This window comes from Monomorium pharaonis, chromosome 2 (genome assembly GCF_013373865.1).
Source record: "Monomorium pharaonis isolate MP-MQ-018 chromosome 2, ASM1337386v2, whole genome shotgun sequence".
Classification (NCBI taxonomy): domain Eukaryota; kingdom Metazoa; phylum Arthropoda; class Insecta; order Hymenoptera; family Formicidae; genus Monomorium; species Monomorium pharaonis.
In genome coordinates, this window is record NC_050468.1 from 9512355 (window position 1) to 9537998 (window position 25644).

General features: G+C 41.6%; 2 protein-coding genes and 1 long non-coding RNA gene across 5 annotated transcripts in view; 2 read left to right on the forward strand and 1 right to left on the reverse strand.

Moving 5' to 3' along the window:
* LOC105836754 overlaps positions 1–25644 on the reverse strand; it is a 137669-nt gene that overhangs the window by 89104 nt on the left and 22921 nt on the right. For all 3 annotated transcript variants that reach the window (XM_012681012.3, XM_012681014.3, XM_012681013.3), the window contains exon 3: positions 11360–11476. In XM_012681012.3, coding sequence (XP_012536466.1) covers positions 11360–11476 — 117 coding nt within the window. The remainder of the gene's footprint in view (positions 1–11359; positions 11477–25644) is intronic.
* Positions 863–6386, forward strand: LOC118644583. Its single transcript, XR_004962351.1, has 2 exons — positions 863–947; positions 2262–6386. It is a non-coding gene; the product is annotated as an uncharacterized LOC118644583 (long non-coding RNA).
* Positions 19971–25644, forward strand: part of LOC105828367 — a 30154-nt gene continuing 24480 nt past the window's right edge. Inside the window, exon 1 of the mRNA XM_028194455.2 lies at positions 19971–24064. Within this exon, the coding sequence (XP_028050256.1) occupies positions 24055–24064 (10 nt within the window). The 5' untranslated portion in view covers positions 19971–24054. The remainder of the gene's footprint in view (positions 24065–25644) is intronic.

Genomic DNA, 25644 nt, shown 5'->3' on the forward strand with positions numbered 1-25644 from the left:
AATTTTAAATTAAAACTCCAGAAAATAAAATTTATCTATAATTAGTTAAAATTCTCATCTTTTCACTTGCTCCAAATTTATAGATTAATTTCTCAAATCCTGACATTTTCATTATCAAATAATTTTAACCAATATTTGAGTTTACGGTAAAGAAATGTCGATTCCAAATTAAACATCGAGGATTATAGATTCTTTTATTTCACCTCTTTTTCCCATATCATTAAACGATACAATCAATCACATTGTATCGAAACTGAATGTACATTACGACATCCGAAGAAATGTTTTCCACTGGGATATTTTTTTTTTTACATCAGAATCGCCGTTGTGACGTTATTTCTGGTCGAATCGATACCTCGACCCTCGGTATACTCAGACCACTCGTCCGGCGAGTTTCGCGAGCAACGCGAATGAAGGGAGGCCACCGTCGTTTGAATGGGAAGCCTCGGTGCTGCGCTACGGCCGCCGAGGGCGATCACTCACGGGGAATAAAAGCGAATAAAGAGGTATGGTGACGGGCTCGGGCCGAGGACGACGCCTCCGAGCGACGCCCGCGTGGCTTTTTATAGCGAGGCCGCGGATAACGACGGTCTTAACCACCACCGGGTCGTCCGTAAAATATTCAGGTAACGTCCTACCTCTATCGCACCTATTTTCGCCCCGGCACCGTTCTCGGAGAGCACGAGCGCGCCCCACTTCTCTTCCGGGAGAACTCGTTGAACTCGGGTCGGCTAACAGCCGCGCGTCTCACCATCGCGCTCGCTCGCGCCACCCGGCAGTAGGATAATTGGACGACCGAGTGACAATCTGACAGATGACAACCACGACACGATTGTAACCGGTCGACAGGCGGGAGCATTCCGATGAGAGACGACAACGAGAATGGCTCGAGTACACGCGCGGGGAAAATTAATCTCTCAGCTTAGCTGGATCATCATCTCCCGCCGGTGCGTACTTTAACGTACGAATCGTTATGAAAGCGGGGTAGACGCGAGAGATTGAGACTGTTAGCGATTTTGCTACGTAGCATTCAAACTGAATAATTGTGTAGCTATAATGCAGAGAGAATGAAAAAATACAGATATTTTCACGCAGAAAAGAGAAACTTGAATTTTATTGATTGCGGTTTATTTTCTAGAAATAGTACCAATATGATGTCTCTTTCTGTTTCTATCTCGATGCGTCTAATTCGATTTTGTCCATCTGTAATCTCATTAGAGCATTCGACTTAATGCAGGAATTGGTGATCGATCATCATGTCGTCCGGGATAATTAATACAGAACACGTGTTCCACAATCCATAGCGGACAATGATTAAAGATGAGACGATTACTTGATCAATAATATTAGATTACCGATATTCTCGATTTCATATTGATATAAATATATCATGGTATACACGGTATGTGTATGTGTGTTCAAGAAAAACAAAACTTTATAACATAAAACTATCTCTCATTAGAATTTTCTCTCGGTCAAATATTGAAAAGAAATATATATATATATTTTTAGCCAAACGATACACTGCAGACCAGAGGTTTGAAAACGTTTGCGATTTTCTCACAAAAAGTTAAATATTTCAGGGAAAAAAGTAGAAAAGTTTTCAAATATTCAATTTAAAGAGCAAAACTAGAACTTTGTGCTTTCATATTATCTCTTTATGACGTTTATATTTTATTAATTAAAGTACGTAAAATTATGTAAAGTGGAAAATTGACATTTTTTTCAATATTCTTCTTTTACTTTATAGCGTTGCAGCTTGATGAAACATCCGTGCGGGCAAAATTTAACATAAAAATATTTTAAACTAGACCTTCTAAAAATTTTAAATGCTGTTTTAAAAAATTCATATAATTTTCGCAATAAAGTCGAATTTTTAGAAACTTATTTTTTACAAAATGTTTTTTTAACTTTAAAGCTACAGTTTATGAAAAAACAAAAAGAGAAAAAAAATGTCTGTTATAATACACCATAATATAATGTAATGATTCTCACAACTTTAAAAAAATTGTTTTAAACTTTAATAGAAGGAGACTTAACTTTTTACACTTAACTCATAAAATGCGCGTTTCAATATGTGTGCAATTACTTTAAAACTTTACATAAAACACGTATTCAGCTAAAAATTTAACATATTTTATATTTTCATCCTGTTGATAGAGTTTTTTGTCTGCTTCTCATTAAAAGGTTTGTTCATTAAACTTCAGTAATGAGTAGAACTTCAAACTGTTATTAAATAAAGGTCATGTATCTCATTATAGGTGTACACGTTTCATGGTGCCGATTGTGGAAGGGTAGTGCAAAGCGCTGCGTTCCAATTTCGTGCTCTTATTGCTGTTAATAGACATAAATAAACAGTTATTTAGACACGTTGGACAACGTGCCACCGTCGAACCCGCAGAGCACTCTTCATTCTGGCAAGTCATTAACGGGGAAGACCGTAATTACTGATGGCAAAAGGCCACTCTGCCGCAAAATTACTAGCTTGTCCAAATCTTGGCTATCCGATTGCAGCGTTTACATTATCGCGACATATAATTGATTTAATTACGAACAACCATGGATATCAATAGTCACCGATACGCAAACTGTAATTTTGCTCTCGCGAGTCTTGGCAAGTAAAAAAAAAAGAAAAAAGAACTGCGACATTTAAAATTAAGCAATCTTTTCCTGTTTTTAATTTATCTTTTTCTTTTTCCTGATTATCTACATCGTACATACTTGTCTGCATTAAAATTTTACCATTGTCATTCTTGCTTTAAATTAGAATTTCTGACAAAAGATAATTAAAAACCTATCATTGTCTTTCTTGCTGTTTAAATTGAATTTCTGACATAAGGCAATTTTTAATTAATATAATATCACGATTATTCCTTTACATTTTGAAAATAGAAATCGCGTTTACATATTTTTTTATTTTTATATCGAACGCTGATACAAGTGATAAGTTGCAAATTAATTTGATAACTCCAGCACGAAATGGTACTGCCAATAATCTGTACGGTCGAATAAAATGCGACGAATAATGACATTGAATTTTGTCTTATCATATTTTTGGTTTCGAAGCGTACATCACGATTCTTTTTATTCACGAAAGCAATGATTTTCGCACGTGGCCCCATATTTTGTGAAAAGATATGAATTATAATGTGCGATATATGGTTTATTTTCTGCAATAATGATATGATTTGAAAATAGAAATTTTCTAGTTTGAATCTTTTCAGTCATTCAAATTTCGCAATATTAATTTTTTTAATACAATTTTGATATAACGATTTGGTGCAGAGATTTGGTCTATTGATTATAGATAGAAATAAAAGTACCGATAGCTCTACACTCATTGTATGAATTTTCAGCGATCTCTTTTTCGCAGCGACTAAAAAGTGACAATTTTTGAATTATATCATTTGTGTTGTAGCAAATAAATGTCACATTTGAACGAACACGTGCGAGACTGTCGTAAGTTACTAATACAATCATTCAATATATCTGTAAACTTGATTTCTCAGTATTATACAATGCATTTATAAAGCTTTAAACAACGTTCAATGATCTTAAATAATCGACACACGTTCCTGATGTATTGCTGGCGAATAAGATGTTTCTACAGATACAAATATGCAAATATCGCGGTGTCTCCCTCACGACGCTCGCATTTCTCTGCGGGATCGCGCACGCAGTGTTGAAGCGGCTCGTTCTGACGAAGCGTATCGAGATGTAACGGCGCAGAAGTTATCGCGAACGTGCGGAACCTGCATGTCACGCTGGCATGCGGTTCTCGGGCGTTCGAGAACCGCGTTGCTTATAACCAGCCGCGACGAGGATGACGCTTTACACGAGCGGCGCACTCGTAACGCTGCCACGCAAGCTGCACACGCCGTATACGCCGTCGTCGTCGTCGTCGTATGTAACGCGCGTACATACGAAAACGGCGTGACGAATGTGCATACGCGGGAGTCCTGGTATATCTCGCGTGTGTCCACGCTTGTGTGATTCTCCTGCACGCGACGCGACATGTGTGCATCGTGCAAAACCGATGCAACGATGTGTATGCGCGCGCGCATCTGCCAAGACGGCGTACCTACGTACACGCGCCTGCAATGCAAATCTCCGTGATTACTTGTGCGGTTTACAATCGCCGACGAGATGTGCGTACGGCCGAAGATCGCGTAGACGATGTAACCGATCGCCGTGAAGAATAATACGCACGGTTCCGTCCCTCATTCCTCCCACAGCGAATCTTAACGGCCGAGTCAAGTGTGAAGTTATTAATAGCCTCCGAAGTATAACTGATAATAATTTTTACGAATTACCGAGGAATATAAATCGTCCGGTATATAGCGTTCTCAATGTCGCGTCGTAATTTTACTTGCATACGCAGCTTAATTCTTTATTTTTTTTTCTTTTTCATTATCTTACCACGATCTTCGATGAAAATCGCCGATCATGATTCGCTGTAACTATTACGAACGAACCGGATTGATATGACATATACCTGTGCAACGAATAAACGTGCGCGGAACGATAAAATCAGGGAACGTCGCTGGACTTTCTCTAATGATATGGACGGAGTAATAAATAAATTATTCATTTATATCGGAGGCCTCATAATTGGTACGATTGGCCGGCAAAGGAAAGAATTAACGCAATAACGATATTAGCGGATACAGATAAATAATAATTGGCATAAATTGGATAAATAATAAATGTCAAAGTAATGATACTATAGCTAACAAGCATACTTTCTGTATTCAGTATTGCTACAAAGAAAATATTATATAGCTATAAACATGATTTTGAAATTAATCAAATAAGCAATAACGAGACAAAATTTCTCGATCCTCTTCGTTCATTTACCGTGTAATAGTATGATTACATTCATGTATAATTTAATAATTATAAGAGAATACTCTTAGTTTCTTACGTAAAACATATGAGTAACAGAAATGTCGAATCTATTCCATGAATATAATTAGTCACAAAACTAATTGTCCAAATACAGGATACTAATTCTCTAAATTACGATCATCTAAAAATCACTGAAACCAGTGAAAATTGCACTGATTTCAGTGATATACTTATAACTTGTCAATTAGTGGAATAAATACACTGATCTTTCAATGATTATACACTAATTCTGATGTATGAAAGTCACTAAAAGTCAGTGAATATTTATTAATTATCACAGTTATAAGTATACTACTGCAAATCAGTGCAAATACACTGATTGCAATTTAGAGAGAAGAGTGTCACAAATACACAAAATATTGGAATTTTTTAAGGAAAACTCGATTTGAAAACGAGTGAACGAGTGAATGAAATGAAAACATCTTGTTGTATTTGATTCGTAGCATTAAATAAACTCTACATCCTGCGTATCAATTCCGTAAATATAGACATTTTGTCTATTTAATATTATTCCGCTATACAGTTTTATCTTTTACACACACACACACACACACACACACACACACACACACACACACACACATTTGCAGACTTGAGTAAAAAAATTAAAATAAAAGGTAAAATAATATTGGCGCTCTGCTGCAATTTTATTTAGATACATCTTTCTATCTGACTTTATTAACCACACAAGCCATTGAATCTTTTCAGATTGAATATAAATATGCTTCTGATGGAAATGTATCACTGACAAGAGTTTTTATTTCTAATCGAGTATTTCTTGAAAATTATGACATTTGATAAATTTGTAGCATAAAGTAAAGCGCCAATATCCCGTGTGCCTGGACAATTAGTTTCGCGACTGTACGTATTGGGATGTAATGCGCAATAATAATTACAGGCGACATCACATTTGTAAACGTGACGGTCGGAGATTTCGAAGAAAACAAGCTGGATAAGCTACGAATATTTCGATGTTTACTCATACATCGTAGCCCCTCCTTCGCGGCGCGGAATCTTACGTGACGAAACAATCGCGATAAATCACGATCGCCGTATCGAAGTTTAATATTTTCTCCTTATCCCCCCCGCCCGGCGCCTGCCCACCTAATCACGAAATTATATCTGACAGCTCGTATGAGTTAATCCGGCCATTGAGATACACTCGCGCGCTTCTCAGAAAAACAGATCAACAAGAAAACGCCGCAGTAGCGGGCCGCCGATTTGCGTCATGTGCGCGATGCGCGACAATCGCGCAGAGGGAAGGAGAGAGAAAGAGAGAGAGAGAGAGAGAGAGAGAGAGAGAGAGAGAGAGAGAGACTCCGCGAGATCGCGCGACCCTGAACGTTTTGCCGACACGTGCTCTCACATATGTCAAACGACGAAATTCGGAGCGACGACACGCTCAGCTGACGTACAGCATTATTACTTCTTCATACGTGGACGTCACAGCAGAATATGTGTTCTTTTATTCCTCTAAACAAGAAAAAAGAAGAAAAACTTATCTGTCGCGTGATTTTTCTCGCCGCATTTGCGCCGACTTGCCTAACAGCTGTCGAGTGCATCGCGAATTTCTCAGTAATAAAGATTGTTATCGCCACAGTATTAATGCGTTAACAAAAAAGGCCGTATCGTACACTTCCAGATGTTAACGAATGGAAAATGAAATTAATGAAAGGTATTAACGAAATGGAGTATGAAGAAATTCATATCGGATTCTATGAAAACTTCGTGGTAAAGCGGAAAGTCAATAATCGGACGGTAAAATATCTGTGAGGCTTTATTTCTGTTTCATTTACCGTTACGGCTCGTTACTATTTTTATTAATTGTCTTTATCACACATGTATACACACATCGATTTTGTGTAGAAATGAATGAGCTTATCCAGGTCACGAAGGCGCTCGATTTGTCGCAGACAAATGCGTAAACGGGGAACGAAAGTGGAAATAATAGTAGCAGATATATACGAAAGCGGTGACAAACAGAAGGCGAGATATTCGATGAGGATCATTTATTTACTCAGCCTGAAGACTATCGCGCGAGCATCTTAAACTGAATTCAGACCGAACGAGCGAGCGCGAACAAACGCGAATGAACAACTTGCTTGAATGAGTACGCACTCATTGGAACAAGTTGTTCATTCGTGTTTGCTCGCATTCGTTTGTCTGGTCTGAATCCGGGTTAAGAGGCCTTTCCACGCCAATCGGGAGACAATACTCGCAAATATCCACACGCATTCGATACTTTTAAATCAGTATTTAGAACGCGCATCTGTAAAGATGTTGGTACACTTTTTCATTCTACCTTCATCAGACGTAAAAACAAGAGTAAAATGACAAAAAAAGCTGACATTTGTGTAAGAGCATTCTTAAATCTTACGTCGCAAGTTTAACGTGGGGCTTTTCTTTCATTCAGAAAAATAGATTTTAATGAACACAGATTATTTCCATAGAGGCGTCAATAAGGCGACAAGTTAACAAATCCTACAGATAAGGGAAAAAAGAACGAGCTCGTCTTAATCAATCATTGTTTTGCGGATACTGTGCCGGAACGGAGGGGCATCGATTCGATGTCGGCAGTGAGAAGTTACGCGCCGAGGCGGTTTACTTTAGATAAGATTACAGGCTCATTGTTGTTTATGTGTCATCATTGTAACTACATGACAGGAGTATGTAGGATCGTGACACCATGATTCGCTCGTTCATGAGGTTATTAAGTGTAACTCGATACATTCTACACTCGTGATAAAAGCCTGCTTAGATATTTATTCCATTAATTATCACGAGACTGTAAAGATTGCTTACTATTTTTAAACAGGAATTATATAAAAATATGTCATTAATTGTTCTTTCCTATCTCGCGAATATAATCGCATAAAGTTTTTGCTATGTATAAAGTGTATTTCTTCTTTTTCGATTGCATTTTGACCACAAAAATGGTATCTAATATAAGTACAAAGGATAATCGTTGCTAAATATGAAAATAATTTTTATCTTTCAAATACTATCATCCGCTTTTTGCATTTATGGAAAATTTTATTTTTTTACATTTGCAAAGTTGCACAAACTTTAATTTGTTAAATTTCAAGCTACCGAAATATTTCACATTTATTATTTTACGATATAATAAAATCATCAAATGCCACTAAATGATGAAGTCTATATCATAAAACATGTGATAAATTCTATTGTGTTAATTTTGCATGTCCATCCTCATATAAATCGATAGATAATCACATATTCCAATATCAAATATTGATTTCAATTTATTCTAGTTCATCTACTCTTTAAGCCGAATAGAAACCATTATATATTTATCCCAAAATATTTTTAACTTAATCTACATACACTTTGCACACATATATGTTATGATTTTCAGCTTTGTTACCTAAATTTAAAATAAACTTATGTATATAGCAACGAAGAATTATAAACTATGTTGATAATAAACTATATTGAACTATAAAAAATATATAAATATTTAATTATCAATTGACTAATATAGTCAATACATAAAGAAATAATCATTGATGTAATTATTAATAACGATTGATTTTATAAATAATAAATGGAATAATGAGTAGAACTCCGTGGAAGAACTCCATGGTTTAATTTCCTTATTTTTTTCTTTTTATGACACTTACACTTCACGATACTTATTTACGAAAATATTAACTAAACATTATAAATTTACTCTGGAGGAAGTCATCTTATACTTTTCTCGCACTGACAAAAAAGTTTGTAATAATAATAATCAGATAAATTCCATTTACATTTCATCAAACATTTAATTAAAATTTTTTACAAAAGCTAGATAATCATCTAAATTTGATTATTATTACCAACACTTTTTTTAGTTCGTATTAATAATTAAAATAATATATTATAGTGTATAATATATTATACTGTATGTTAACAAGCTACATAGTATAGGCTATATAGTAAATAAGCGATTAATAAAAAATTGCGACTTTTTGTTTTTTGAATGACCCAATGTTTTGTGTCGCATTTAGCGTTATTAATCCGAAAACAAGCCAAAAAAACAAGCGAAAATTAACCAAATTATCATAAAAAATTCATCACAATGCCGAAATATATATGTATATTATATATATTCCACGTGTAATTATCGTTTCGTAAATAAGAAAATAGTCACTTATCAGCCTCATCATCTCGATTCCCATTTCTTACTTTAAATGAATAAATTACGCAAGATGTTTTTTTTCTGATAAGTGACCGTAGCGCCTCAATATGTTTATGAGTCATTCACACAAGAGTCAATTGACGTATGTTGTAATAATTATAATAATTACAAGCTAATTACAGGGAACGATAGCGTTTGATGTGTCTCTAAAAATTACGATCGCGTTTCGAAGAATAATACGACAAACGGCTCGCGCGCTATCTGTCAACTAGAATCTCGTCTCACGAATAATAATAATGTGATTGTCACGTTTTCTAATTAATATTTTTTGTTACTTATTTGTTGCTAAAAAATTGTTAAAGAAAAAAATTAGTTGCTCTGTAAGTTTTTTTAAAAAACAATGCTGAAGAAAGATTAAGTTAGCGGTATATATATAATTTTGCCGTTATATATATATATATATATATATATATATATATATATATATATACTATATATAAAACGGCAAAATTATATTTAATAATATGAGAATTTATTACTATTGTTGCTCTTAAAATATCCCAAAAATTGTTCCCAAAATTAATATAAACAACAAAAAACCGTACAACCTGCAAAATTATAAGAATAAATTACAAGAAAAAAATTGTTGATTGTTTGAATTTGATACTGAGATATTGTATGATTTTATTACTTTTAAAATACTGAGATATCGTTTGAATTTGATTCTGACAAAAATGTGATTTTTATGAAACAAATTTTTAATTATTAATATATGTTTTAAATAAATTATAAGATAAAATAAAATATAAATTTTGACTTTTTTTCCACACATATAATTTGTTTTTGCTTTACTCGTATTTTTGCAGATTAAAATCTGTGACGTTTATCCGAGAAATAAAAAAATTTAATTCCTTTTTTACGAAAAAGATACTCATATAAAATTATTACCTTTTGCGAATTGCACATTCCGTAAGAAACCGCGTGAAGAAAGTGAAATAAAGAGTTTTTGTTTTTTTTTAATAGCATAAAAAAGTGAAATACAATTGTCACAACGAATATAACGATTAATTTCTGAAATTTACTAAAATCGTGTACTTGAAAGAAATAATAATAAAAAAATCAATTCTAATTTTCTAATTATACAAAATTAGAAAAAGTAGACTTTAACTATAAAACTAATAAATTTTGATATTTGCATAAACAAATTCTGAATGCAAAATTTAAATCATATCATTGGCTTCGATTATTTATAACTTGAAAATTATTCTGGCCTCGACACCTTCAAATTGGGATTTCAGACTCTAATTAATTTCTAGAATACGCTATTAGCACACTGATATCAAGTAGATTAGCACTCGATCGGGCATTGCCTGTCGACCAGACAGAGAGTGAGATCGAGCAACACTATGCGTACTCGAATTCTCTTCATGTGCTTGGCCACTCTTCTCGTCGTTAATTTGTTTCTTCTCTCCGCGCTGGTCGCGACTAATTAAACCGCAGGAGCTAATCGCGGGGGCTGAGCAGGCATGGAACTGCGTCGCGCGCGGCAAAATACGTCGCCATCGCATCGCCACGATTCTCTCACTCTCTCGACATCTTGCGTCTAGCTCTGGCGTTTCGCAACGCGATAACGCATCTGCGTGACGAACGCTTCTATCGTGGGTTTCGCTGACCGCGATGTGCCACTCGCCGGACATCGCGGAGCCGGCGTGGTAATAATCTAAAGTCGCGTGCACATGACGAGTTCAGTAACGGTGCAATCATTCACTCCTTAACGCCTGGCGGCGTGAAGTTTTTTTCCTCTCTATTCTCGATAAGAGCTTCGGAATTTGCTCTTCTCTAATATAATTATTAAAAAATCGAAATTGTCGTATGTCCGTCGGTATCTCGCAACGATACGAAACGCGTGATTGACGGGGTCTAGAATTCCATTGGGGCTAAGAATTAACTGGAAACTTTTACAATTACATGTAAACAAAATAAGCTTTCGATGTTTCGCATTTACATAATCAAACGATTGCTTAGAATAGAAATTTTATGGCGAATTTTTGTTACGAATCAGATAGATGGAAACGTGAAATCATTCTATTAAAACCTGTTATTCAAATGCATGTTTAAATGCAATTCCGTGATCTGAGATCACCGCGTTCAATTGCCGTAGAGGTAAAACACAAACATAATGTAACTCTATAAGAACCTATAAATCTCAGCGCACAAGTGTTTCACGAACCGTACGTTCCGTTTGACGTTCATTGAGAGCCCTTCGCGCGTTCGCAAGTGGAGAATAGAAGCGCAACTTTTTCTACTTACCTGTCTGCCGTTCAAGCTGCATGTGTTTAAGAGGCCATTTCGAGCACTCCCCAGCAATCGATAAACGAACCGGTCGTATACTCGTGTAGGTAAAGTAGGCACTTATTACATGTTCTCCTGTAACCCAAAAAACACATATGATTACAAATCTCGTAATATCATAGTCATTCGTGCGATTAATAAGCATCGTACATCACGAGTCTACATAATTATCGCCGTATTTGTTCAAGAATGTATCTATGTCTATAATGATCCACGTCTGGATTGTGAGAGTGCAATCTTAATCGAAAGATGTCTAACTAGCACTTTTTAGAAAAAGAAACAGAAATATTAGAGAAAGAGAGAAAGAAAGAGAGAGAGAGAGAGAGAGAGAGAGAGAGAGAGAGAGAGAGAGGAAAGTTTTTGCGATAAATAATAATATAGCTCTTATCTATGTTCATTTCCGCGAATATATTTCGAAGCGGCAAACACGCCTCGCGTTCGGTACGCCTTGGGTCTGAAAATGAAGAGTTTTAGCGAAAGGACATGCGAAGGGAAACGATACTCCACCCACACGACTGGATTGCAATGCATGCTCGCGAGAGAGAGAAAGAGAGAAAGAGAAAGGAAAAAAAACGAGCAAACGAACGGGTACAATCCGAGCGAGTATGCGAGATTCAACAAGTGCACCCGCGACGTGGGTGAGTCACAGGAGAGAGAAACACAAGCGGTGGAATAAAATATTGAACGTGTGGCTCCGACCGAATTGGGGATATCGGCGGAAAAAAAGAGCCGTGCGTGACTCAACGCCTGCATAACTGAGAAATCGGGATTCCGCGACGTAAACAACCGAAAGGTAAATAAAGATATAACGCATACCAATGCGTCGCGACGATCAACGCGTGCGCGACACACTTTATCATCGTACGTTGTAAAAAAAATTGCTTTGCAGCACTTCAGCTACCTGGTAATAGAGTCGCAAAAGATGATGATTAAACGAGACGATACCTCTACGACGCATTTGTGTAAGACAAAGACAAATTTTCTTTTTTAAAGAAAAGTTAGAGAAAAAAATAAGAACAACAGTTTTCTCGCTGGGAATAAGCGTGATCTTTAAGGTACGCAGAAATCTTCGAATTAACGTAATACAAGTTAGAATATAATATTATATATGTAAAGAGAATCCTTAATTTTTTATCATGAATATACGAAAAAATGTATAAAATTATATAAGAGAGGTAGAGGAAGATTGATTCGTATGGGGGGCGCTTGACACCGGCAGGAGAATAGTTATGAAATCGTGTATCGTTAAAAACTGGAAGATTTCAATGAATCAAGCATTATCGGAAACAGGTAAAATCAGTCAATTCTAAACATTCTAAAAATGCAACGCGCTAAAACGATTACCCTCTGTCACGTGAAACGCTGTTAAGACGTCTTCGACGACGACGTATCATGACGATGCGTTTCTTGGCAGCGATAGCGTTACAATGGATGCACAGGGTGTCCAAAAATTACACACTTTCACTTTTACGTTTTATAGTAAAAATTAAATTAAGAGGAATGATGACTGCTTTCAATGCATTAAAATACGATTCCATTTTGTTATTATAAAGTAATTTATATCTACCGACATTAATTAAAAATATATGGAGCAAACACCAATTTATTATAAACAATTCTGAATGAGATTATGTTTAAAATGCTTAATTTCACTTAGCTGATTTAGCCGTGCGTGCAACCCTTTTTTTTCTTGACTTTATGGATTAATTCGTTTTTACATACTGTCAATTAAAGTAGATATATTACTGCCAGCTTTTGAACGCTTTTGAAGCTGAGACAGTGGCATTATGTTGCCCTGCAGAAATTCCTTAAGGACGTCGCCGAGACTGACAGGTGTGCGTAACAGTCTTGTACAAGAAGGAGAGAAGAAAGGAGAGAAAGAAGGAAATTCGTTACACCTGCGTGTTCCCTGCTTCAAGGTTCTCGGCGACGACGTGAACGTGTCACGCTCGGGTTATGCGATTTTGTCTAACGTTATGCGCGTCGACGTAAACGGTAGCAATATAATGCTCCGTCGACATCGCTTACGTAAGAACGAAGGTTCGAGGAAGCCTCGCCTTATCTTGCCGCACGTCAGAAGTCCAGACACGACGTCGGCCACGAACTCTTAATACGGACATTCCGGGGACAGCGGGAATTCCACGGATATTTCCATTTCGCCGCGAAAGCTCCATATTCATATCCGTCCTCCCTCCCCCCTCCCCCATTTCCTCGCGATCCTCTTTGTCAGATCTCGAATGAGCCTGGCATATCGTTCACACTGAAAGAAAAAAGTTGAAATATTTGGAGCCAAATGTGTGCAGACACGTACACTGAGAAAATGATACTAAAAAATATATTTCTGCGATATAAATATATTTCACTGGGACAAATCCTTTTATTTAAATACGACAAAATAAAATTGTATCTCTATTAGCAAATAAATCAGTTAAAGAGAAATATTTAGATATTTGGTTTGTCAGATATATTTACGGAATGTGTATTTTCGTAATCACAATCAAACTTTCTTATAACCAATAAATATCGAAGAAAATGTCGCGAGTAACATTTACTCGCTAATATTTTTGACTTCTTTTCTTCGACGTGCAAAACGAGCCGTCTGCATCATCTCGTAAGAAAACATTGGAACTCGAAAGTTCGACTCCCGCTGTGTTATTACGGGATGACTCAGAACAGTCGAATTGTCGACTTGCTATTCATAAGTTGAATGAAATCGATAGTAGGAAAGAGCACGTACGAGAGACGGAAGGCAAATAAATATCGGAGCACATCAAATTAAACAAGAGAAGTATGACAGCGTTAAAAGACTTTCGATTTCCGATCATCTCCACAATCTCGAGTTTCTACCGGGAATTAAATCGCAAATTTAATTTCTGACTTCTTGAGGATTAGCGCGGAGAGAATATAATATAATCAAAGTTATTTCAGTTACTTATTCGATGGAGTTAAACTGATGTGACAATGACAGTTCTTATCAAGCGATCTAATATTAATCGTTTAATAACGAGCGAATGTTACAGAAATGAAGATATCGTGAGAATTCTCGGTCGCTATCCGCGATAATCACTAACTTACGATAAATCTGACGTAATGATCCACTAAAAACTTGTATTCCGAGACCCCTTTAACAACATGCCGAGGCAAAGAAATCTAAACTGGAAACTCTCTGCAGTCGTTATCACTGATTCATGGAACTTCCGCACTTGCTCGCTCGCTCCGCGTTCCTACACACATGACGGGGCTTTTCACGTTATCACGTATGCGATTCGCTTCCGGGAGAATCTCGTCGGAGAGGTATCGTCGTTCGGGCATATACGAGGCAATCATCCGTGACCGTATAATCGCCGGGGAGTATTGCCGTTACGTCGAACCATATAATCCTCCGATTTGAAATGAGAGGTCGCGTGATAACCGTTGGGCGATTACACAAATGACGATATTGCAATCGAGTGTGATATACGTATTGTTCTTTCTAGGAATTTTTAAAATATTCCGGTTAATCGGCATATCCGTAATCCTCTCTTTCTTCCTTTCTCTTCGTTTCTGCGACATAAGGAATAAAGAGGGGAGCGAGATGCGAGGAACGTAAATGTAATAATAGAACTCTAAATTTAATACTTTTCTTTTTTTACTTGAACGACCGATGCACGAGACGTCCTCGTCGCGATGTCAGAAATACCGTGACACCGACGGCGACATTTCGATGAATCGGCACGGCCGATAAATCCAGCCGGCGGCGTCGACGGCAACGACGACTTTTCCGCCAGCTCTGACCTCCGCGCGCATGCGATCGGATTTCTGCTGCGCCTCGCTCCCACGTTTCACAATATTGCGTCGCGTCGTTATTTGCCACGTGCACACTATACCAAACATTTGATGAAATCCATTTCGCAAACGAGCCGTTCGTCACCTTTTGCAGGCAAAAGAGCCTCTACTCAATGGAAAATGCAAGCGTAAAAAATATCCAAGCGCCGAAGGTGAAGTAAACGAGAACTCGACATCTAACTTCGTACAAACATTTCAGAGAGAAAAACCAATTTTTTAAATCTATTTATATATATATATTTTTTTTTTCTTTACTAAAATGTTTCTACGAAGTTAGATGTCGAGTCCTCGCGTACTTTATCTTCAGCTTAATGCTTAAATATTTTTTACTCTTGCACTTGCGCGTTCCTTTTCAAATGCGTATGTTAGGCATACACATTGCCCCGGTGCTTTACAGTGAACTCTTTCTCCCCCTCGCTCCTCTAGTTCCTTGGAAACTTAGAAGGGCGCAGATGCATCCCTGCGTTCCGCTGCATGACCCTCACTCTCCGTGCGTCGCTCACCGAGGCGTTCATATCGAGCGGATACCTCGTCAAGCCGAGGCTGTTCGCCTATTAGTGCCTCCTTCCCCATCCGCGCGCGCCGGCTGCTCGCGATCGAGGCGTTAATGAAATCCTCGCGGCACGGTTAACACAGTGACCTTAAGTAAAACGTCCTCGCTCGCCGCTGCCGCCTTTGACCCCTACCGTAAACGGCGCCGAGCGCTCGGCTCCCTCTTCAAAGGGAAGAAAAGGAAGAGCGGAAGGCATATAGCTGATACAGCACGGGGGACTCGATCCGCTTCCCGTAGCGACAAAGCCTGTGTCTCGTGGGAATTTCGTGCACCACGTGAAAGGGAAATGTTAATTTTTAATTTAGAAGGCGCTTTACTAGCGCGCGCGCGCGCGCGCCACGGAAATACATTAATTGTCTCACGTTAAAATTTTATTTCCGCGCGACGGAAATGAAGTCAGTGTGAAATGTGACTCTCTCTCCCCCGTGAGATGTTCCTCAGCGCTTTTTTCATGTGCGCCAGAGAATGCCGCGACACGCGTCGATGCGCGATGACGCGTTCGCGCGATATAAACGAATCCCGCTTGACGCCGCGCATTTCTCGCACGCAATTCACGAGTACTGCAGTAAAGTGCCGCGAGGAAAAAAAACGAAAAAAAAAAAAAAAGAAAATTTCACCGAAGGCGAGTAAATAGGAAATAGCAGTTGTAAAATTCGAGAAAGCAACGTTCCAGGAAAGGGTAACGGTTAAACGAAATTCAGCCAGATATCCGAATATACTTCTGTTCCTTTGGAAAAAATATAAAAAAAATATATGGATGCCCCATGGTTGCGAGCCTTCGTCTCTTTCCTCTTTCTTGGTATTTTTTTCTCTTCTTTTCTTTTACGATACAACCGATCCTTCACGGTGTATACGTGTGCGTGACCGCCATGTGACGAAGCGGATTCATAGTAGTGCGCGCTCCACGGAATACCCTACGTGTAGTGACGTGCCGGTGGTGGAAGGAGGAGCAAGCCGGAATCACCTCGGGAGGAAGCGAGGAAGAGCGAGAAGGCCGATGGCTCGACGCAGCGTGAGCGGCGAGGGAGGATAGCAGGGCGAAACGTGGCGGCAAAGCAGTTCGTGGAATGTCCCGTCATCTCGGGGGAACAACAATCCGGGCTTCTCCGGAACTCCGACGGGGGAAACAGGCCTGAGGTTTCTTACCGCACCCGGACAACTGGTCGGCTGCCCGCCTCCGTTCGCTCGCTCGCTCGCTCGCCCGTCCTGCCGCTTACCTCGAGTTTGCTATTGCCGACTCGCGTGATTGCCGCCGACTTTGCGCGAATGTGATGTCTTAAGGTTAATTTACACGTTGCTTTTTTTGGTTGCACGCAACCAGCGTGCTGATCTTCTGGCGATCAGAATTACCAACTAAAAAGATATAATTCTACATACATGACGTGCGGAATTATAAACGATTTATTTCTATGCGCTATGTGTATGGGTAATTATATTTTTCAGCTGCTAATTTTCTAGTTCGCTAGAAGACTGGCACGTTGATTGCTAGTAAAAAAGCAAAGGTAAATTAACCTTTAGCTCGGCATACGACGTTGATGACCGATGATGACGTAATAGCTTAAAAAAAAAATCCCTTTTCTTTTCTTTGCTATCACATTTCCACGTCTTTGAAAAATCTTTCAATGTCGGTTCAATTCCGAAAGTCTCTAGTGGAAGTTTTGAACATAATAAAGTTATTGGGACAAAAGTTAACAATTGATTTTTCCAAACACAGTTATAGAAGCATCGATTATTTGTTATCATTAGCGACTAGAAATAAGAATCTACAAAAACATAAAGTGCTGTCAATGACTACTAAAATATTTTTTATCAGATAATTTCAAATTGGTACGATTATGAAGATAGCTGTAATAAGTTGGCGATGACAAAGCAAGTAAGCGAGCGGATCGACGAGATAACTATGATGAAAAATGTGGAGTTAAAGTATCAATTTATTCTGAATTTATCTTATGATGTATATCACATATTATTTTACCTAACTAATGTTCCAAAAATAAATCCTATACGTCCCTTTTATCTGAATAAATCTGATCAGAGACGGGTATCATGTTTTTCATTATAATCCCACGTACATACGAGAAAAATGTGTTACCAAATAAGAAGATTAAAAGAAAAGAATAAAAAGGAAATACTCGTGTGTTAAAATGTGAAAATATATGCGGAATAGGTCATGCGCGTGGAGAGTTTAATTTTTTTGTGCTTCACATTTTTTCAAGCTAAAAAATTATATATATAATAAAATAAAAATTTCCAGAAAATAACATCATTGAAGTTTTACGCAGTAAAAACCATTATATGTCAGAGTGCATGTCTAAATCCATTTTTCTCATAAAAATGTACATATCATATCATAATTCTCGTGTCAAGAGATTTTCTCATCCCACGCACGTACGATTCGTTGCTCTTTTAGAAGTACTATTCCTCCCTCGGTGCTGCATACCTATACTTTTATTGTATTTTATTCTACTAAATGTATTGCATCGCCGATAACGCATCGGCCCTTCGTCGGCTACGGGGTGGGTCGGTAAATGGCCCGATTGTTACGAATCCGCGAGAACCATGAATGAAGTTCATTACATGCCTTTCGCGAAAACAGGCCAACGAGAGAAAGAAAGAGAGAGAGAGAGAGAGAGAGAGAGAGAGAGAGAGAGAGAGAGAGAGAGAGAGAGAGAGAGAGAGAGAGAGAGAGAGAGAGAGAAGGGAAAGCGACGATGTATCGGAACGTACAATTCCGCCAATATCGCGTATAATTCGCAGCGCAGCGGCAAATTCCCGTTAATAGCGCAGCTCACACAACCGCCGCAATTTGTATTCTTTCGCCTTAATTATCGAAGCTCTCGCGATAACAACCGTCCGTCCCAGGCGAGCACACGTTGCGCGCCTCGTGCCAATTAGCCCGCCTTTGTTGTCGCTCAATAATAATCACGTCGGCTGGCCGCGGTCGAAAGGGCCGTTCGCATCGGTGCAACTCGCTGCACCCTAAAGACCGGGGCCGATTGACGCTCCATAACGGCCCGATAAATTCATATTCAGATTGTATTGTATTTTCGCATTTCGTTATCCTGTCACGCCCGTCCCACAACGGGACACACACTGCAGAATCGACTGAAGCGCGGTTCGCGCAAATGCAATCGGGTCAAGTCCACTTTCGGCAAAATTCAATTCGTTTCGCTTTTTTTTTTTAACCTCGACACTCGTACGCCAAAATCCCGTTTGCCACTCGTGCTTCCGACGTTTCAATCGCACGTAGCTACCAGAAAAATTGCGACGTGTTTTTTTTTTCGAAAATAAATGCATTGGAAATCTATAAACATTATAGAGGCTTTATGGAGATAAAGATCTAAAATCATTAACGATTGTTTCAATATCTTTTCGCGTTTCAGGTGTGTTTTTTTGTTTTACATTTTACGTAAATTCGCAGACATGTAAGCGTGAAAGTGGATTTGATTCGATTTTACATTCATGGCTGGACTTTGTATTGTCTTCTTCCTACGTCTAGTTACTCGTAACAAAAGTAACTTGTTGCACACACGATATTGCGCAGTCGATGATCGCCCACGATTATGAGGCGCGTGTGCGTGAGAAACGGCGATGGTGTTGCGTTTCAGATACGATCGATGAACGTTCGGAATGTGTGGTGGAGCTCTTTTATGCTCCGCGTGGCGGAATCGTTAATTATATCTTCGTCTGATTGTCCTTGAATGACAAATCGCCATAATTGCCGTGCCGTATTAACCGCTAATTGCAACGGAGGTCAAACAAAAATTCATAAATGATATCGTGAAATCGCACACCTCCCAATAATTTTGGAGCAGGAATACCGTTAACCACTGACGCAACGCACACTTTACAAATTGCGAGTGCAATTAGGGAATATTTACCTCACAGGATCCTGTGCAATATTAATTTTTTACAGAAGAGATCAAATATATATAAAAAATATATATATATATTTAGTAACTAAAGAATTTAAAAAAAAGATTTTGAGAAAAAAAGAATCCTTTTCGCAAATTTTTTGAAGTTTCATGCATTCCACGAATATATGTAGCAATCAATAAATATTTGAAATATTTTAACGGGTAATAGAAAATCAGACTAACATATTTAACGAATTTTTCAAAAATGTTTCAAAAATATCTTGAAATTCGTGTTATTTTGTGTGTGTGTGTGTGTGTGTGTGTGTGTGTGTGTGTGTGTGTGTGTGTGTGCGCGCGTGCGCTTTTGACAACTTTGGTTTCTCGAAGACCAGCTGTCCTTCCGGATGAGAGGCTTGTACGTAGTTAACAGCAGGGTCTCTCTTCCCGGTGCGAGTCTCTCGGAACGGGAACGACGAAACATAAGCGTGAAGACGAAGGAAGAGACCTCGTCTGCCCTTGGCTGTTAGCGATCCAGAATAGATAAGGCAGATTATCACGCGAGGTCCCCCGTTTCTTCGTCTGGGGCGGCCCACTATTTTCATGGCTTTATTTATAGCGTTTTGTTTGGGTGCCGTCGCCAAAGAGATCGAGAGAGCATCTCGAAAAGAGAGCGCGCTCTAATCCGCAAACGACAACCGGATTGGCTCGTCGGACCGCGAAGTGGGATCAGATGACGATTAAAATTGGAAATCGGTCGCGAATCTCGCGCGATTGACGGAGGCCGCCCCTCGCGCGGCGGAGGGGAACGCAGGCCGTGTTTAAACGAGCAGGTAAACGTTACACCGCAATGCGCGGAAACAGGTTGCATTGAGGTTGTACGTGCGACTGTGAATGTAGGCAAATTGAGAAACGTGTGGACTGATCAGGAAGAAAGGAACGCTCGAGCGATCGCGAGCGATTTATCTTCGTTTCTTGCGCAATGATGCAAGTTTAACGAAACTCGTTCAACTTTTCAATTAGCGAGAGAGCAACAGAGAGACAGAGAGAGAGAGAGAGAGAGAGAGAGAGAGAGAGAGAGAGAGAGAAAGAACGAGTAAGAGTTGTAGTTGATCATTCAAAACTGGAAGCGTCCGTTTGACCACGTTGCAATTGATCGTAGCCATTCACAGCGTTCGGTACTTAGAACCTACAACCACAAAAGTTTTACAAAAATAGCTAATTGGCGACGTGGACAATCGAGTTGCGCTCATTCAAATCTCGGTCGATCCTTGACTGTAGCGAAATGATCAAAGGGAAAGGAAACCCAAAGCGGACTCAATGTAAACCAGAGTCTCAGGGTGGTGCCCAGGTCGGTCGTGATTTCACGGTAGTGAAATTTTCCATTTTTGCGCGCGGTTCCGCCGACGGAACGGCAAGGCCACGATTCAAACCCTCATTATCATCTTCGACGTTATGTGACGTGTAACGCCCTGGCATTTCTCGATTCTCGCTGATGCTCAGATGCGTAAGACTCATTGTCGGATATACGTAAGAAAACACACGCGCGCGCGCGCGCACGCGGAGCGTAATATCTGCGTCCCTGAGGAGAGCCTCGTGTCGGAACTCTCTTCTCCCTCCTTCGGTCTCTCGGGGTCGCTTGGGCTTTCTCATATTTACTCGCCCCGTCCCTTCGTCCCTCGCGTCCCACCACTGCCAGCTAACTCCCTACCAGAGGATCGCGCGCCGATCCCGTCTCCCCTACTACCTTCGCTGACGGCCCTCGGTGCGCGTTCGATACACGGAATCGCCTCGTGGTTCTCGGAAGGCAGTAGACTGTCGCCAACCACGCCAGACGGCGCACCGCTCGCACGCTCTCTCTCTCGCGTTGCGTATTCGCCCACTGGCTCACCCACGGGGCTACCTCGCCCCCTCCGACCCGTTCCTTTACACACTCACACACATACACGCACACGCACGCACGCACACATACTGTCTCTCTCTCTCTCTCTCTTTTTCCTCTCCGTTTTCTTTCCTCCTCCTCCTCGCTCCCCTCTCCGCCGCCAACTCCATACACTCTGTCTCGCGGCGCGGCTGCGGAGCCAGCCATCTACACAGGGCCCGCCAGTTACGCAACAATAACAACGCCGTGAGGAGGTGCGTAGCGTCGTGCGGCGCGCGACACCGCAACGCGACACCGTGGCTCTCGTGTGTACAGTGTGTCGATCGTTCGCGGGAAATCACTTGTTGACGAGCTACCCGGCGCGGAGGACGCGAACGTAAAGCGAGGGGGCTCGTCGTGGAGAATTGACTTTCGCGCGCGCGAATTCCGACCGCGCGATTGGCGGAAGTGAACTCGGGCATTTGAGAGAGAGAGAGAGAGAGAGAAAAAGAGAAAAATTTCGATCGACCGCGCGATCGAGAGCGAGAGGAAAGGGAAAGTCACGCAACGTGGACTCGAACGTCGCGCGTCTGCCGACGACGGGAAGGAAGTGGGGCTCGGACGGAGGGCAAAGTGCGCCGGAAGTGTGTCGATCGTCGGCGCGGTGGATCGTCGGTGAGGTGCGCCATCCCGGATCGATGAATGGGGTGGCGGGAGTGACGTGTTACCGTCGTCACGCGGCGAGTAGTAGCAGCAGTAGTAGTAGTAGTAGTAGTACGAGAACGGCTACGGCGGGGCGGAGGAGGACGAGGTGGAGGAAGACGGAGGCGATCGATCGTAGATCATTGTGAGCGAGAAAGCCGTCGAGTGTTCGTCCGGTCGTCCTGTCGCGGCAGTGACGTGCGCGCGCGATCACGGCGTGAAACGAGGTCGGCCGGAGAACCTAACCCGCCGTACGTGCTGCCGATCTCTCGCTGCCGGGAGGGAGAAGAAAAAAACGAAGAAGAAGGAGAAAGAGGAGGAGGAGGAGGAGGAGGAGAAGAACGCGGCGAGACGCGCGCGTTTAGGCGCCAATGACGTCACCGTGCGAGTGAGAACACCGTCGCCGCCGCCGCTGCCGCCGCCGCCGTCGCCACCGCCGGGGGGAATTCGCGGTCGGAGAGCACGAGGTTTACGCGCGACGCGCCGCGTCGTCGTCCCCGACGCGACACGAGGCGACGACGACGACGACGACGCTCGGCAGTGCCGCGATCGCCGGCGATGGTAGCAGCAGTAGCAGCAGCAGCTGGAGCAGGAGCAGCAGCAGCAGCAACGACGGCGACGGCGATGATAGTGGTGACCGCGCGGTAGTAGCGGCGTGGTAGTGCCCTGGTGTGTAGCGGTAGTAGTGTGGTTTTGTTCCTCCTCGTCGTGATAGTGGTGGTGGGGGCAAGGATACCCCCGCGGTGGAATCCGCGGACGCGCGCGGGTGGCCGATTACGCTCTTTTTTTTTTTCCCCACGTATGTCGGCGGGCAATGACTAACCGGCGCACGGCGGCCGATTGCGCTAGCGAGAGATATCGTATCCGTCGGCGCGGAGCCGCCGATTCGGAGCTGCCGTCGTCGCGCCCGTCGTCGTTATCGTCGTCGTCGTCGTCAGCGCTGATCGTCAGACGGGATTTGCATAGCAAACAGATTGACGGCGCGGTCATAGTAAGTGGATAACGAGAAGCGAGAAATCGCGCTCGCCGAGCGCTTGCGAGTCACGGTGTGAATATCGCTCTCGGTGCGTGCCCGCCTGCCTGCGTGCGTCTGCGTGCGCGACTGGTTCACTGGTGCCAGCGGGAGGGAAAGAGAGAGGGAGAAGGGAAGGAAGAGAGATAGAGGATACGACGGACGAGGCAAGTGCGGAGCTTAAAATAGAAGAGTGACTTCGGCTTAAGTACGTGGCGGGGAGGACGGAGCGGCGAGTGAGGTGAATCGGAGAGAAGAGAAGGGTGGATGTTGTGCTCACTTCCCTCCCACCCCTCTCCCTCCGCATTTCTGTGATATATACGTTTCGAATTCTGTGTCTCTCCGTGAGTGAAAGAGGAAACGACGGGAGACGAGAGGAAGACGAGAGAGAATACGCGCGCACACGTATACACACCATATATATATATATATATAAATATCTCTCTCGATGTGCGTGTGAAGTGTTTTTCTTCTGTGATAATTCCTATAGTTCGTATTGTGCAGTGGTGGAAGACGCGAGACAGCGAGTGACCGTTTCGCACGCGCGCGCGACACTTTCCCCCTTTTTCCGTGCGCGTGCGTTGTGAAAAAGAGGAGAGAGAGAGAGAGAGAGAAAGGAAGAGGAGGATCCTCTGTGTCTCTCTCTCCCGGCAGAGAGATCGCGCCGCGTCTCCAGCAAGCGAGCGCTCGCCCATCGGAAAGGAGGCGTCGGCTCGCGCTCTCTTCTCTGTTCCACGCGATGGATCGTGACTCGCGTTCGTATTCCTGCGGAGGCTGCGAGAGGACCGCCGCCGAGGGCCGAGCTATGCCGATGGAGTAACAAGTGAGCGGCGAAGCGGCGTTGCCATGACGACAGGTGAACCATGAGTCTCCCTCGTATTTTCCCTCTCCCCGCTGCCCTCGTCCACCTCTTCCGCGGCCCCCTCGCTGTCAGTGCCACCCCCCTTCCCATCGCTTCTCTCTATCTCTCTCTCTCTCTCTCCGCTCTCTCGTTCCACAGTCACTCTCCGCGCGGCATGTTTGTTGTCCCTCTTTTTCTCTGACCCCGTATACTCACGAGATATGATGCGACAACAGTGCCTCTATCTTTCTCTTTCTCTCTCCTTCTCCTCCTTCATCCGCCTCTCTCCTGTTCTCTCGCGTATTGTGGCCGTGCTCTTCGATCCCGATCCTCCTCTCTTGATTCGTTTCATTCTGAGCGCTTCTCCTTCTCTATCTCTCTCTTTTCTCTTTTCTCTTTTCTCTCTTGCTACTTCGTTCTCATTTTTCGTTCTCTTCTTTGCGGTCTCATCGCCTCGATACTCTGACGATGCTTTCATGATACTCGGAAAGCAGAGTAATCGTGAGAAAGAGAGAGAGAGAGAGAGAGGGAGAGGGAGAGGCGGAGATTGGATTCTTTTCTGTCCAGTTTCGTACACATTGTGAACGCTGTTACGATCGCGTTGTAAAAATTTACGAGGGACGCTGCGGTCGTTACGTCAAGCTCCTCCGTGTCAGCATTTGCTGGCTCCTCTATTCGCTCTTTCCCGCCCCCTCCCCCCCACCCGCCCAGCTTCTTTTTACAAACCGGACCGCGTGTGAGGAACGCGCGTATACGATAGTAATTTCGGCCTTCAATCGTGCGCACGCGTGCGCGGGATCCACGACTATACGTACATACGTGGCCCTTACGACATCTTTGCCCGAAAAGCGTTTTTCTGTCACGCTGTAAAATTTTCCAATAAAAAAAGAGAAGGAAATACGCAGATAACAGCAGCATTCGTTTAACATTATCACCGCTGATTAACGTTTCTATCCTTGAAAATACAATGCAGTTCTTAAACAGTTTATATAGACTTGCGACCACGTTTTATTTTTAACTCGCTGACAAGCGGACGCGCGAGAAATAACATTCTCTTATATGGAAACGAGATTTTTACAAGATTTGTAAAAAAGAAATTGATAATAATAAAGCGTTGCAAGTAGATAAGGAGAAATAAAAATCGCGAACAATTTTTTTAGAGATGTGCGATGTTCTACAGACATCCAAGAGAGTTTTTAACAAAGTTGGTTGCAAAGTTCCACTCGCTCGATCGAAAAGAAGTAATTTTGAAACACCCGTTAAATCATGAAGAATCAGCACGCAAATTAAAGCTGTAAATAACTCGCAAGTTATAATTAACCGCTGGTCGGTATTTCTCCAGTATCGCTGGTCGACCACCTCTGGTCAAACAAGTACATGTGAACCTCGAAAGAAAGAGAGAGAAAGAGAGATAGGCATGACAAAGTTGCAGAGCGAGTAGATGGCGGGAGAACAATTTTTGTATTGCACAGTGGCAGATGATAAGCTTCTCGCTCTTTCTTTGCGCCTCTTCTCTTTGCTCTGAATTATCTTTCTTTGTAGGAATTTCCCCCATTAGATATATTGACTTAATTCATTTAAATTTATAGTAGACA